Source organism: Conger conger, chromosome 6 (assembly GCF_963514075.1).
Source record: "Conger conger chromosome 6, fConCon1.1, whole genome shotgun sequence".
NCBI lineage: Eukaryota > Metazoa > Chordata > Actinopteri > Anguilliformes > Congridae > Conger > Conger conger.
In genome coordinates, this window is record NC_083765.1 from 53,826,798 (window position 1) to 53,842,919 (window position 16,122).

The window sequence follows — 16,122 nt, forward strand, 5'->3', positions numbered from 1 at the left end:
CTCGTGTTAAAAACAACTATTTACTATGCAACGTAGCCCATACCCTCACAGGGATAGCTATGAAGAAGCAGCACTCTTCAGCAGTTCAAAGTGAATATGCATTTGAACCGATTTGGACCAATGACCTCCCGGTAAACATCAAAGATGGCCAGGGAAGCTCAAGGACATTTCTACAAAGTTATAAGAAGAATCAGAATCAAAACACTGCTTGCACATTTGTGCACAGTTATGCCATTATAGTGGATGTCCTGTGTGTGGTAGATTGTGCTGAACGAATGTATGCTACGGTTGAGCTAAGTGAGTAGCTACCCTACAGTAGCAAACTGCATGAGGTTTCCCCACAAAGATTTTTTTTTTTTCCTTCCAGTAGTTGCTGCCAACAATAAAGACGAGTCAAAAATAGATCCCTAAATCTGAGTCTGGGAACAGAAGAAAGGAAAGCCATCAACTTCAACATGCTCTTGGGGGGGGGGGGGAGAGAAAGATAACCTCCTCTTTAGCAGACGCCAGGGAAAGACAGGGACAAAGACCACAGAGTGTGAATGAGAAACAGAAAGAAGGAGGGAGGGGGCAGAAGAAGAGAACGGTGGCGGTGGGGAGAAGTGTTGAGCAGGAGACACAAAGGGAGCGGATGGAAATAGCCGCAAGCTGTAAATGGATTATGACAATCGAGCTTTGACCTGCAGTTATAGCCTACCCGCTGCAATCTGTGGATTGGCCAGAACTGTCATCATTTCCAGTCGCCTTACCGTTCAGGCTGTGAGGTGATTGGTGAAGGAATGAGTCATTTTAAAAATGATTAGCCGTGTCTACTGGAGGGATAATCTATTCTATCCCATTTTTTTTTTTCTCACAGAGATTGGTCACTGTGGAATAGCTTGCCAGGTCATGTACTGGAGGCAGAAACTATGGGGGATTTTTGAAGACCAGGCTAGATGCAGCGGTAGATACTATGTAGCTTTTAGGTAAACTAAGCATTATGTACACTTTAGCGGCAGGAGGACCAGTCAGACTCAGGGATAATGCAAAGCAGCCAGCTTTAATAAGACAGACAGTGGAGGCAGGCAGTGGTTGATATCCAGGCAAACACGTATAACCAGGGTAATCAGGTGTGTAACATTACAGAGAACGCAATCCAAGAATCAGACAGACAGAGTTCAATAACAGGTAATCCAGAGGGGGAACAGAGGCTAGAACAAAACAGATGACAGGCAAAAGCAGGTACAAAGTAAGAGGAACTAGCAAAGAAACAAGGCAAACAGATGGGTTTAGAATACACTCAAAAATGAACTACACAACCAACATGTGTGGGTGCTGAGGAACAGATGATGAGACATTACATTAATGGCATTTGGCAGACGTTCTTATCCAGAGCGATTACAGTTGATCAGACTAAGCAGGAGACAGTCCTCCCCTGCAGCAATGGAGGGTTAAGGGCCTTGCTTAAGGGCCCAACAGCTGTACAGATGTTATTGTGGCTACACTGGGGATCGAACCACAGAGAGAGAGACAGAGAGAGAGAGAGAGAGAGAGAGAGAGAGGAACACAGGACACAAAACAGAAAACAGCAAGACTAGGGAGCACTGAGTAAAGCACAGAGACACAGAAAAAAGCAAAAACAAATGAGAAAAGGACACGGACGTGACAGTTCTCGCCATTATGTGATGTTATGCCATGTTAAGTTACACCAAAACCCTTTGATGTTGGAATTTGAGATATGTCTGTTTAGGTGCGTGGCCCCCACCTGAAGTGGGCTGGTAGAGTCATAAGGCATTGGCAGCCGTTGCAGGATTTGGGAGGAAAAGGGGGAAAGACTGAGGATGTGATTTAGATGTGCAAGAGGAGGTGAAAGGGGTATAGCAGTAGAATGAAAGGAAATAGTACGGAGGCCAGCAGAGGAGAAAGGCACTGGAACAGCGATAGAGATGGCTTGGGAAAGGGATGACAAATGCGAAAAGGAGGCAAAAGAAAGAAATGGTGGAAACATAAATTAGGAGGTGGCAGAAGAGAGAAACTGAGGATGGGAGGGGCTGTCTTTGAACATCCAGTACTCTTTATTTTAATCCTGGCACAGCCTCTGGGATTAAAGAAAGGAGAGACGGTTAAACTCTAAATATTTCATCAGTTATGAGCCAGCCGCACAGGAGTTCAGATTATTATACACGTCCATTCTTGCTTCCTCTTCTTGGAGAATAATGCTATTCTTTGTCGTCAGCGATGCACGTGTATTTTGTTTTTGGCCCATTCCGTTGCTGCCATTTTGTTTGATTACTTATTCAAAGAACAGATTAACCTGGCCCCAATTTCTCCAAGTCATGCAGCGGGAAGCAGGACATTTCTGAGTAAATTCCACTGATCACAGGACTTTATTGAAAGGGATGAGAGTGCATTTGGTGTATACCCTGTTACTTCCTGGATTAAACGCTCACACATATTAGAGTCAGGTTGATGTGAAAAGAAGAGATTAACACAAATAAATGTTTAAGTAAATGATGTGAAAACACTTTAACGCATTTATTCCGCAAATGAGCCTACTTTCATGACATTTCCGTGATTGACTTTTATTATTTCAATTTTGTGTATTATGCATGCTCTCTCCTTTGGCTGAGCTGCTCTTTTTGGGAATGTTGGCAGCTTTGTAAGATAGCATGACTAACTGACTGTGAACAATCCTTGTTGAATTACCCCAACTGCATTGAGGGAATCATCCACTTGATTTAAATAATTCCAACATAAGAAAGCACTTCAGCTCATATTTCTGGGAATGCAATAAAAAACACACAACCTAGTTTAATAATATCCCTAGTGTTGATCTCTTAGCAAATTAAATATTTTGTTCTGTTTTTTTTTCCAGTGTATATGTGCATATGCATGGGTGTGTGTACTGTATGTGTGTGCGTGGGTGTTGTGTGAGCACCTGCTGCGTTAACACCATTTATGCATTTTATAATACTAAGAAATTTCCTAATTTGATTAAAAAAATCATTCCAATGTATTTTCAGGGCTTAATTAATGACAACAAAAATGACCTGACTTTACATTCAACAAGATACCATGATACAGAACACCTAACTGACAAAACAAATAGCAGTTACATTTCATCCAAGTCTACCTTTGCCCTGGTGAACATAGCCAAAATGAAGTGTTGCACTGTAAATTTGAATGCGTAGGACCTTCCTTTTGCGGGGTTAGCCATAGTGGGGGTGGGAGGCACATGAAGTGGAGACGCACACATCTCCATCACGTTTCTCTCCCTCCTTCCTCCCCTTGTGCGAGCCGCACTCGCCACGGGATGACAGATAAAAATACCACGGCCTACATCAGGGCATAAAGAGTGGAGAGCATCCGAGTGTGCAGAAAGCTTAATGGCTTGCCTCCGGAACGAGGAGACAGCTCCTGTGAGCGAGGTGCCGCCAACGTTCGCCAGGCAACACGTTACGTTTGCGACTAATCAGTTTACTGTGTGTTGGATGACACACGCCATTGTTCGGTTCACAAAGACGCATCCCGCGATCGAAGGACACGCTATCTTCTCGCTCCACTTGACACGCGCTCCGCTATCACGCGGCCTGTCTGCATCAGGGCGACGGCGTTCTATCGTCAGGCTCGTTACGCAATCTGGCTTCCCGGCCTCCAGATACGACGGCCCCCTCCCGTTACGGTAACGACGCGTTCGGCCGGCGAGAAAACCCTTTTTACATGCCTTTATTGTGACACGCTCAGTACAGTGCACCCTAATCAGTTTTTCCATGGTGCCAAATAAGTCTCCTTCGGATGTTTCTGATACAGTCAGGCAGAGAGAGCACCAGGGCTCTGTCTGGTTACGGCCACGACAGAACAAAGAGCAGATGGCTTTTTCATTTCCTGCGCCTGCCACTGGTGCTAATCAGTCCATATTGGTGTCATTTTGTAGTTCAGGGCGAGCGGCGTCTGTGGTGGCAATTGGCTCGGCTGCCAATTTACACTGGAAAATCACAACTCGTGTGCATCTGACACCCATACATCTCTTAACGGACATTTTGAGTCCTTCAGGGTTTTCTCGGTCATCCACATCCCTGAATAGGCCTTGAATGAAGCCTGCACTGAAGTCCCGGTTCCTCATAAATGCGTGCACGCCCCAAGAGGGTGGGTCATAGTGGTTAAAGTATCTCCGAAGGTCATACTCTCCCTCTTAAGGTCACATGTTTCTAGATGGAGTACTATGCATTAATTCAGAACCCTGTGTGCTATGAGATCTATACACAGGAGGAAGAGGTAGGAAAATCTGAGCTGATAATTGAAGCATTTCCATTCTCCCTGGCTGCAGTCCTCTCTTCTCCCAGCGAGACCCAGCTCTGGCTCTCTCTCAGCCCAGAGTGCATGCTGCGGGTTTTGATATGGTGAATTCTGAAAGGATTCTCAAAGGGCTTTTTCCCCAATTCCCACTATTTGATTTGACAATGTCTTTCTCCCTCCAGTAGAATGAAAACAACTGAAAACAAAATGGTGGTGTGTTCTGTTGACAATGGTGAATGACACACTGCTCTTGGCTATAGGTTTCTCTCCCCCACATTCATCAAACGCACTCCTCCCACCTCCACCCATCAGTCCCACCACTCACAGCTCCTCTCCTCCCCATCCTGATACTCCTCCTCCACTGACCTTGACAGCAAGATGAAGGAGAACCTTCAGTGCTTGAATATCACCCTTGGAAAAAAAGGGTTTTTGGCTTCTCAAGAACCAAGCGCTCTGGGGAAACACATACACGCACCTTCAAGTACATTTACATGTCAGTTTGTCCACAGTGAATGTGGAATAGCATTACATTGAGGGTTCGGTTCTTCAGTGGACTGTCTAACCTGAGCAAGGTACATTGAAACACTTAAGCTAGGACTCGTCACTCCATGAATAGGCAGTATGTAAAATGGGAGCTCTATAAATGTCATTTTATCTTCCAAGCTAATAAGTAGTAATGTACTTTTGCGCGAATTCATTGAGGTTTGAAATATAATGCAGAAATGAAGAAATCAAAAACATAAATAGCAAAGGAGGTTGTCCTGGGAAGTTGTTCTGGGTAAACACAGTGCAGGCTGAGACTGTTCAAGCCTGGGCTAGCCCCAGCACTGCACACCTTCTAACTGGCAGGTAAATAATGAGCGAGTAAAAATGGGGATAAAGGGGGAGAAAAAGACAGTGGGCAATAGAAATGTTGGTGGTGATCACAGATATGTTACTTGGACCTGAATTGACCCATCACACATTGTGCCACACAGTTATGATGCACAAAACCAATCAAACAAAGTACCTCCCCTTGCACTAAAAAAGGCAATTGCACTACTCTTAAATAGATTATTGTGACAACACACAGCAGAAGAACCGTTCGTGGCAGTATTTGAAGGGCACACATGGAGACTATCAAAACCAGTGAAAGGGCTTATGTGAAGACTGAAGTCAAATCATATGAAATATTTGAGGAAGTATTCATGGTACACACATAATGTACATAAAAAGACACCTTCTAAGGACATACAAATTGCTGTTGAGTCCTTCAATAACTTGGCCGATACTAATGTTTAGAGATATGATTTAGATCAGTTTAGAGATTGTACTTTACAGGATAATAAAAAATATAGTTCTCAGTATATAATAAAATAAAATATAGTTTTCAGTTCTGAAAACGGTCTCGGGGTGCCTTTAAATGAACGTCTTGTTGCTGTGTTGTTGGAAGCACTGCATGTTTAAACATGTACACTGGGCACCAGAATTATTGGCACCCCTGGTTTAGTACTTGGTACATCCACCTCTGCCAGGAATATCAGCATGGAGTCTTTTCCTGTAATGCACAACAAGGTTAAAAAACATATTTGGAGAGATTTGGACCATTCCTCTATGCAGATCCTTGCAAGATCCTTCACATTCTTGTGTTTGCGCATATCATCTGCCTCTTCAATTCAGCCCAGAAGTTTTTCATTGGATTGAGGTCCGGCGCCTGAGATGGCCATTGTAGAACAAAGATTTTGTTGTCACTGAACATTTTCCGTGTGGATTTTGAGGTATGCTTTGGAAAATTGTCATGCTGGAAAGTCCACCTAAAGCTAAATATCAGCCTTGTGATAGAGGTAACCAGACTGTCAGGCAACATTGCCTGATACTTGGCAGAATCCACTAAACCATTAATTTTGACCAGTGCTCCTGGACCTCTGGAATTAAAACAGCCCCAAAACATCACTGACCCACTTCTATATTTCATTGAGGGTATGGGCCACCTCTCCTTTTATTTAGGATATGTGAGGAGTGTTCGCTACTGCCCATACCACTAGAGGGCAGTGCAGGCAGTACCATCAGGGAATTTCAGGCTGTTTCACTAAATATTGCCCTCCCTGAGCTGCTTGTCATTCAGTTTCCTGGTCCTATCAGAACTTTACAGAAGGGTATCCTCTGAGTCACCTTGGTTCCATGTAGAAGAAAAAAAAGAATGAAAATCAATCTGCTCAAAGTGTTCTCAGGAGCAGGCACCCAGCTCTCCATGACGAAACAGGACATTAGTCGCAGCGAGGACCCAGGTCTTCATCTGCCTTCTGCAGCAGGCCCGATCAGGTGATATAGACCATACTGCTTGCTTTTTACCTCTCAGATGTCGATTGTGATCCATTCCCCCAGAAGCAACGCTGACAATCAGACTTTCCCCCCTCTTCTTGAGTGACTGCTGGTATCACTGTGGCAGACTGCCTAGCCGTACACGACATTTAGAGAAATAAAAGAAATGGACAAAACATATATAAATATTGTCTATTTCTATTTCCAGGGAGAGATGGGCATTCCCATGGTAACCAGGTCCTGTGGTAGCAGCGAAGAGACTAGGCCAAGCCCCAATACCATTTGCATACAAATTGCCCAGCTGGTACCTTGTCGTTATGACAACAGCACACAGCTTCCAGGGCGCATGGGAAGGAGAGGGGCCTGCCAGCGGAGAAACACTGATCAGCTAGAATTTCTGTTTTACAATGACGATGATTTAGTCTAACAGTATATTGTTATACGAGGCTCTCAGGGGGCACGAATCAATTTCATCCGGAATTTTGAGGGGGGAAAAAAGGCGGATGAGTGTCTGAACATAAATTGAAGCTCGTATTGACACAGACAGAATAGCATGCAATGCATTTAAGAGAAAATTGCACTTTTTCTATTTGCAGCTTTTGGCCATGGCCACCACGCACCTACCGTGTGATTTAATTCACAGTCTCATCCATCTATGCAGATCTTTATTTGGCTAATGAAAATTGTATTGTGTATATCATGAATATTATATATCATCTTTTTCTAATAATTATATTGTAATCACTAACGAAAGTATGACTAGACAGATAACCTTTCTTATACAGCTAAAGCTATAATGTTATTCAAAGGGAAACCCAAACAAAGTAATAGAAAATGAAAGGTCATCTAGAAAGGTCAGGGCAGCCATAGCACAATCAGGGGAGGTGAGTCTTCAGTCTGTGCAGAACATGGGCAAGGTAGTATCTGCTGTGTGCTGGGGGGGGGGGGGGGGTCTAGATGCCCAGAGGTAGCAGAGTAGATGAGTCTTGTAAGTGATCTTTTGAAGATATAAAGACTTGTTCCTTTTAGTTAACCCGGGTAGCACCAAGCTTTGGACAGCTACAACAGCTTGCAAACACTTCCTGTAGCCAGCTAAAAATCTTTCAATTCTCATTTTTGGAATTTTTCCTCATTCTTCCTGGCAGAACACCTCAAGCTCAGAAACATTTTTTGGCCTCCTTGCATGTACGGCATGTTTGGGGACTGTGGTGGCCATTCCAAAACCTTCATTGGTCTTTCCTGGAGGTATTTCATGGTTGATTTTGAGGTATGCTTTGGATCATTGTTTTGCTGGCATACTGCCCCTGAACTTTAAACATTAGCCTCTAGAATGTCTTGCTATTTGGTAGAATCCATTCTTCCTTCAACTCGCACAATATGTCCTGTGCCTCCAGCTGCCACATGACCCCAAAGCAAAATGGAATTACCTCCATGCTTAACAGTTGGCAAGGTGTTCTTCTCTACAAAGGGTTCACCCTTTTTTCTCCAAAAGATACCTTCTTTGGTGGTGGCCAACAAGTTAGATTTTGGTTTGTCAGTCCAAAGAACTTTGTTCCAAAAGGCTTCAGGCTTCTCAATGTTTTCTTTTGCATAGTTCAGATGCTTTTTTAAAAATGTTGTATTGTTGTCCTATGAACAGCTAGACATGTGTCTGCTACTCTTTTTAGCAGGCTTCTTCTAAGCGTTTCTCATCAGGTCTCGGGCCATTCTATCTGAACACGTTCTTGGTCTTCCAGACCTTGCCTTGAGTTCAACTTTTCCATTCATATTCCATTTTATAATAATGTTTCTGACAGTGGAAATAGGCAGTTTCTTTCTCGGTGGAAATTAACCATCTTCATTCTGACATCCTTGGACAACTGTTGAGAGGAAGCCATGGTTGTTAATACCAGACAGAACAGCCACTGCAGTTGAATATTTTAGAAGTCATGTATACTTCAAAATAAAAAGTTCAGCCCAAGACTCACTGAAGCCCTAATGAGCAAATCACCTGGGTCTGGGCCTTAGAAATTATCCTTTTAAAAAGTAACAAACAATAATTGAAAAGGGTTCCCAAACTTTTGCACATTCTCTGAATGTTGAACAGGAAGAATCTGCATGCCCGGTAAACTGCTATGTTGTCAGACAAGGACAGTTTGTTACCCAGTACCACTCTGAGATTCCTGGGAGGAGAGGACAGTGACACTGTAGCACCATCTAGGGCGAGAGATTGATTCAGCAGGGGCAGAACTTGGCTGGGAAGTAGAAAAGCTAAGATGCATGCCAAGACCAATGTATCACAGGGGGAGAGGAGAGAAACAGTTTTGTATCTTCAGCATAGAAATGACAGGACAGGCCATGGGAGGTAATGACAGAGCCAGGAATTTGTATAGAGAGAAAAGAGCCCTTGGGGACACCTGCCAGCGGTTCAGAAACTGCCCTCCCATGCAGCTTGGAAGGATCGACAAGGACGAACTGAATCAGTCCAGATCTGCGCCGCGAATCCCCAAGGTTGTCTGAGAAGACGACAGGAGTCGGAGGTTAACCATGTCAAATGCCTCAGGGAGGTCAGGGAGGATAAGAACAGATGAGAGTGAAGCTGAACCTCTGCAGCATGAACCTCCTTACTAACTATAGGGGGGCAGTCTCTGTTGAAGCCTGCAACCAGGACTGGTGAGGGTGTACAAGGTTCTGTGAAAGGGTTTCTTCAGACATTTTGGAGAGAGAGGTAAGGGGAAAGACAGGATGATAATAATAATCCTTGTTTTGTTGTTGTCATTTATATTTATGTATTGTCTCAGGGCAAATGTAGCATTGTCAATATCAGGAATACATTAAATTAATTATGTACACGAAACAGTAGCAGCTTTGCCTTTTTTTCTTTCTCCCCATGGAATAATATTTGGCCTCATTATGTTTGGAAACACTGGGAGTCAATTCCCAGTGTGTCTGTTTAGTCTTCATTAATATACAATTCCTGCAGGTTTCTTTGGGGTTACACCTGGGGCTACCTTGGCCACATACATAATTCAAAGGAAATCTAACATGATGGAGATGTCAGAGATCAAGCCATCATAGTTCTGATACATTCGTAAGCCACAGTATATTCATACTGCCATCTAGAGGCTACAACTGGAACAGCAGTGAAATATTACAGGAGGGACAATGTGAAGTGAAACAAGCCATCCTGAGCTTGCTTCATTCTCATACATTTCAGCATTTACACCAGCTGATGTATCATTAACATCAGTGATTACACTCTAACAGGGTGATCTGCAAATTACAACATACACCTTTCCTTCTGATTTCACTCTGACTCTCAGGGGCAGACTGCTTGGCGGCTCTGGGCCCTCCCTCAGATGCCAGAAATTAATATGAATATTTGTTTTCCTGTGATGTTTGTGCTCGCTACTACACAATCCCCAAAACTCTACAATTCCCCCTGAAAATGTGCTTGCTATGGTTAGTATACAGTATGAGGCCAAGTCTATGATCTTGGCTAATAGAAGGGTCTACTCACTCCCCCACTGTCCAGTTGCACACTAAGCCCTATGTTTAGTCATTTTTAGTGCTCTTCATCAACACTGATTCTCAAGTATATAAAAACATATGTAAAAATCATTCTCACACTGTAAGTGCAAAGACGTGCCAGAGTTTGATCCTGCAGATGGAGAAATAACATGTACAGTAGTACCCATTTAGAACAGTACTTTCACATTTTTAAATTGTGCAAAATGAATACACACAAAGTGGAGCAGAACGGAGCACTCCACTATTCTACTGCAAAACATTCCCTTGGACAGGCTGGATTTTAATAATTTCCCTGCACAAAGATGATTTGCTGGATTAATGAACATACGGTGTGGAAGGTTAACCTAGACCACTGACCTTTCTGCTCTGGTGAACAAGTGGGGTGCAAGTAAACCTCAAAGTTGAATACATTACACAATTTGTCCTGTTCTACATGTTGAAATAACCTAGGGGACAAGTTTTTGATCAAATTGTTGCAGACAGCTGGTATGGACCGGTTCTACCCTGCCTGAACAGCTGGTAACAGCAGACACACACAGTGGCATACTGGGGATTGCCCCTAGCGATGAGTTGGCAAATCAGTCTCTCTGAGAACTGAATTAAGGGAGGGAGGGGAAAACGCATATAAATGAACAACCTTCTCCGATTGGGGTGCTACTGTTCTGCTGGGCTGCTATAGTGTGCAGAGGGCTTTTCCTGGCTGCAACACTTGAAGGATTCAGAACCTCCTACAGCCCATACACCCATTTTTCTGGACGTCAGCCCACTGCTATTTCCTAAACTAAAGCGAGGTCAACATGGCAACCAGATGGGGACTATGTGGTGCTGGCAAGATCAGTCACGACTTCACCGTGGCAATGAAGACACTTCCTGCAGGAAATCACAAGGTATACAATCCCTCCCGCTGCCACCAGTGACACAATAAGTAATGGTTCACAATAAGTCGTGCAGCAAGGCAGAGGTCTTGTTCTGAACTGCATGCTTAGGACAGAAGTGTGAAATGAAGTGACGTGGTTTTCTGGTTTTTATTCTATCGCTCTCCCTGCCACTTTCTCATATTTCAGATTGTGGCTGTGGCCTCCCGCATTCTACAGAACGCGGAGGAATTCGCCAAGAAGCACAGCATCCCCACAGCTTATGGGAGCTATAAGGAGATGGCAAAGGACCCAGAGATAGGTGGGTGAGTGGCTCGGGACTGGCTAACCCTTCTCTGGTCCTCAGGGTGAAAAAATGACCCTAACATGAGTTTTACAGTGGTACAACCCACCAAAAACATTTCAGCGTGACAACAACTTTTCCTGGAGTGACCCTACCATTAGAAAAAGTCAAACATAAAAAAAATGTTCTGTTTAGAAAAGTTCTACACCATCATGGTGCAAAGCCTGTCTTATAAGTCTTTTTTAACCATGCAGTTATGAAATCAGAAGTCATAATCAACATTAAGTGCCACACATCTATTATTGTGTGTCCTGTAGTAAAAATGAGTCATGTAGACAGAAGAAATATTCTATTTGGACTGTGAATTTATTTACTGATTTATCGAAAGGAGCCAATTGAGGTGGTTCGGGCATCTGATCAGGATGCCTCCCGGGCGCCTCCCTTTGGAGGTTTTCCGGGCTCGTCCAACTGGGCGGAGACCCCGAGGGAGACCCAGAGCCCGCTGGAGAGATTATATATCTCTCCTGGCCTGGGAACGCCTCGGGATCCCCCAGGAGGAGCTAGAATGCGTTGCTGGGGAGAGGGACGCCTGGAATACCCGGCTTTGCCTACTGCCACCGCGACCCGACTTCGGATAAGCGGGTGATGATGGATGGGTGGATGGATGGATTTATCGATTGGTAACAGGTTGTTCCTACATTAAAAATACTGATTTACTGTAGGGTTTAAAATTCTATGAAGAGGCTTTCTCGCTGGGGGTCTGGTAAGGGTGGGTCATGTTTGACCCTGTGGACACAGATAACAGGAGGGTTATAATGAGGCTTTTATAATGAGTTATTTTGGATACATTTCTATACTTTACTGAGCTTGTCTGGTGTATTGAGACCTATGAAATACTCTCGAAAGACGCAAACCCCGAATTATGGTAATCTTGGTTGGCTCAGTTGCACCAGGCAAAATCAATTGAGAACAGAAAACGTGAAGTTGAGTTGAATCCAAAACCCAGGCCTGCTCCTTTGTTGCCGCAGACATCATCTACCTGGGAGTCCTTCACACGCAGCACCTGCGGGTGGGCCTGCTCTTCCTCCAAGCCAAGAGGAACGTGCTGTGCGAAAAGCCCTTCGCCATGAACTCTCGGGAGGTGAAGCAACTCATTGCCAGCGCCAGAGAGAACAACGTCTTTCTGATGGAGGTGCGGGACTAAACGTGTGCGTGAAAGCCTGCCTTCTCTGGGCAGGACAATCGCTCCGAGTGTTTAAAAAAAAAAAAAAGGATAAAGAAACGTGCACACGCACTTACATCTCGCCTTCGTTACTGCTGTGAATGTGTCGGAAATGCGCTGAGGTGATATCAGCATTAGCCATGATGCAGCAGATCCTCCATGCCTAGGAAACCCCTGAAAGGAATCCTGCATTTCCGAATCATAAGCCATTTAAATTCAGGCGTAGTGGTTTCTCTTATTTAACTCCCAATTGGACGATACATTTTACATGCATACACTTATCTAAGTACACTTATAAGCATTTGAGCAAAGGAGACCTATCTGTTCGTAAACAAGAGAGATCTCTTGCGGCTCCAGGCATTGAGAAGCCCCTAATTATGTTCTTGTTGCTGCAGAGCAGGCAGTCTTGACTGAAAGATGGTATCTCCCCCCCACAGGGAATATGGTCTCGGTGTTTTCCGGTTCACGTGGAGGTGTGCCGCTTGCTGGCTGAGGACACGGTGGGCGAGGTGAAGATGGTAAAGGCCTACTTTGGCTCTCCCATGCTCCACATACCCCGGGCGGTGGAGAAGGAGCTGGGAGGGGGGGCTCTGCTGGACATCGGGGTGTACTGCCTGCAGTTTGTGCTGATGGTGTTCAGGGGCGAGAGGCCGGAGTCTTTACATGCAACCGGCGTCCGCTTAGAAACAGGTATTGAGTCACAGATCAGACAGGCCACCTAACAACATTACATTAGATGGAGTTACACTCCTAATTTTGTGTCTGCTGATAGTTGTCAGCTACTATTAAGTTAATAAGAGGTTCTCGCTCAATGGTTTGTGTTATATGCTGACGTAAATACAAGGCCGAGATTAACCTTGAAAAAGATGTCAAATCTAGATGCATTGCAGACCCAGTCTTCATTAATCAATAGCGTAGATTTAGTATTCAGAAGTGCAGATGGTTAACAAGCATCAAATCATAATTTCTTTGATTTTCTTCCGCCTTTTTTTACTCATTCACTGGTTTTGCAGGAGTTGATGAATCCATGGTGGTTGTTTTAAAATTTTCCCGGAACAGAATGGCCATCTGTGGCTTTTCTAACTCCGTAGCCCTGCCCAATGACGCAACCATCAGTGGCACCAAGGGAACCATCATGGTAAGGTGATATGTTTGAAACCCTTAGCATTAAAAAAGAGAACAATGGTCTTTCAAAGATAAGATGCTCTCAAAAATCATTCTCAGAGAACAGACGGTCTTAATGTAACAGGTGAGACATTTGCCAGAGTCCGAGGTGGGATTTGAGCCCTGGCCTCTCACTTGTCCAAATTATTTGTTGAACGAACGCATTACCAGTCAGCTAAAGATGAACCCGCCTCTAGACAAGGGCAACAACATTCTTTTGAATTTGAGGGTTACGTCATTAGGGAGTGTTGTCGCTTTCACTGCACTTCACCATGCTTACTAGCGAACTAGCTGAGCTAACCATGCTACATTAAGACACATTTACTGTGATGTTGTGCTTATCACCATTGCAACCATTATCCATTCATATTCCATTTGGAAGGAGAAATCTATTGCATTTTCATTTCAGTCATTTGTTATTGGTGTTCACCTTAAGTTTAAGACTGCGAGGCCAGCAGGCTTAACGCCGGTCCAATCGCTGTCGTAGGTGCCCTCTCCCATGTGGTGCCCGAACCGCCTGGTGTTGAATGGCCAGGAGTCACAGTATCCACTGCCGGAACCATCCATGCCCCTCCACTACACCAACAGCACCGGGCTGCGCTACGAGGCAGAGGAAGTGCGACAGTGCCTCCTCAAAGGTACGGTGGGACAATGCAAGAGCAGAGCACGCGGACCAGGTGTTCTTTTATCAAAGAATAACGCCGTCTCAATGTCACGGTATATTGTTGCTATTTCAATCATTTTAATTGTCAGTGTTGTTACTTGTAGGGATTGTACTGATAACATTTTAAAACATTTTTTAATCTTTCTTAATAGTAAGCTTCCAAGTAAAGTAGCCTATCATGGTAGAGCCAAAATCGAATGACCTGTGTACTTTTCCCAACCCCACACAAAAGGGCCTAACATCACATTTGGCTCTCTTCCCAAGGGCTGAAAGAGAGCTCTCGGATGTCACTGGACGAGTCGTCCCTCTTGAGCGAGATTATGGATGAAGCCAGGCGCCAGGTCGGGGTGGCGTTCCCCCAAGACAGCGAGTGACCTTCTCCTTCCCGCGTCTCAGTGGCTGCAGCGGCACAGAAAGAGGCCCTGATGCGGGACAGTGTACGGGTCACCGCTGTAACCCCCCACAGGAACCCCCTCACTGCTGACTGCTCAATAAAGCACAATTCAGCAAACAGCGTCTGTGCTGTTCAATCTGAAATTGACGCCTCAGCCCTTAAAAGTTCTATAAAGAGTTATGATTATGAAGCGCACAACAGAGAGGCTTAATTTACCCCCATAAAGGTTTCTGTGATTTTTGTGAAATGCATAATTGGGTAATGGAATTTAAACAAACAGAGGTGTGCTCCATCCCACACAGTCAAACTCAAACTGTAGTGTAAGTGCCAGCAGGGCTGTCTGTTTTACACAGACAATAGAAAGTGTGATGAGCTCTGCAGTTGTGTCAGAGAAGCATAGAATAATACAGCTGAATTGGCAGGAGCTGCTGGAAACGAGGCTCACGTTTTATGTGCTATCTTTCTAACAACGGTATAATCTAGCCAGATGATGCCAGTGAGAGCAGTTTGGGTGAGGTGTTGACATAAGGTGATACTACACCCCCAAAATGGTCAAAGGCAAAAACATACTTCCCTTAATAACATACTGAGGCCAGAGTTTGCAATGCAAAACATTGCTAAGATATTTTTGATTAATGTTTGGGCTAATGAACATTGTGTTATTTCACTGATTTGAGCACAATACTATTCTTAAAATGACTCAATTTAGCCTACAGACCAAATGACATCGGACTGAAAATAGTGAGCAATAATAGTATCTGATAAGCCGGATAAGACAAATATACTGAATATGTAGTGTTAAATGTGATTTTGGATGCGGAAATCGCTCCTGCAACTTTCAGGTTAATGCCCAGCTATGTTAATTCCTAACTATCTCAGTTCCTGATTAAAGTGGACTGCCTCAAGGGTCTAGCTTGTAAGAATTTACCAGCTGACTGGAGCAATAAAATTGGGCAACAGCTACATAACAAATTATATAGAGAAAATCTCACTGCAAAACCTTCCAGCTAGATGCGTAACTATGTGTAGACTAAACAAGGTATACTGTACATTATGATACACATGCAGTGCATAGGTATTTGGACAGTCCATCATTTTAGTTGTTTTGGCTCTGAACTCCAGCATTTTTATTCATAATTCATAATTGTGAATTGAAATTTAATTTGAAAATGATGATGATATAGTGCAATTAGCTCTAATCTGATGATATTTATATTGATATCGGGTAATCTGTGCAGGAATTACCACCCTTTATATACATATTCCCCCCATTTTCGAGTATATTGCTGTTGTCTCTCATCATGAGGACGAAAGAAGGGTCAATGCCAGTAAAGCAGGCCTTCATGTTGCTGACAAATCAGAATAAATAAATCAGAAACGTGTCAAAATCAACTGTTTGGTAAATTAACAATATTATAACAATATAAAAAAGGT

The 16,122-nt window shown here is 43.9% G+C and overlaps 1 protein-coding gene across 1 annotated transcript; it reads left to right on the forward strand.

Moving 5' to 3' along the window:
* Positions 1 to 10,760: 10,760 nt before the first annotated feature.
* On the forward strand, positions 10,761 to 14,876 carry LOC133130188 (trans-1,2-dihydrobenzene-1,2-diol dehydrogenase-like). Its single transcript, XM_061244531.1, has 7 exons — positions 10,761 to 10,973; positions 11,151 to 11,262; positions 12,273 to 12,436; positions 12,904 to 13,156; positions 13,480 to 13,604; positions 14,118 to 14,268; positions 14,559 to 14,876. The coding sequence occupies exons 1-7, from the start codon at positions 10,884 to 10,886 to the stop codon at positions 14,666 to 14,668; spliced, it is 1,005 nt and encodes a 334-aa protein (XP_061100515.1). The 5' UTR covers positions 10,761 to 10,883; the 3' UTR covers positions 14,669 to 14,876.
* The last annotated feature ends 1,246 nt before the right edge of the window (positions 14,877 to 16,122 follow it).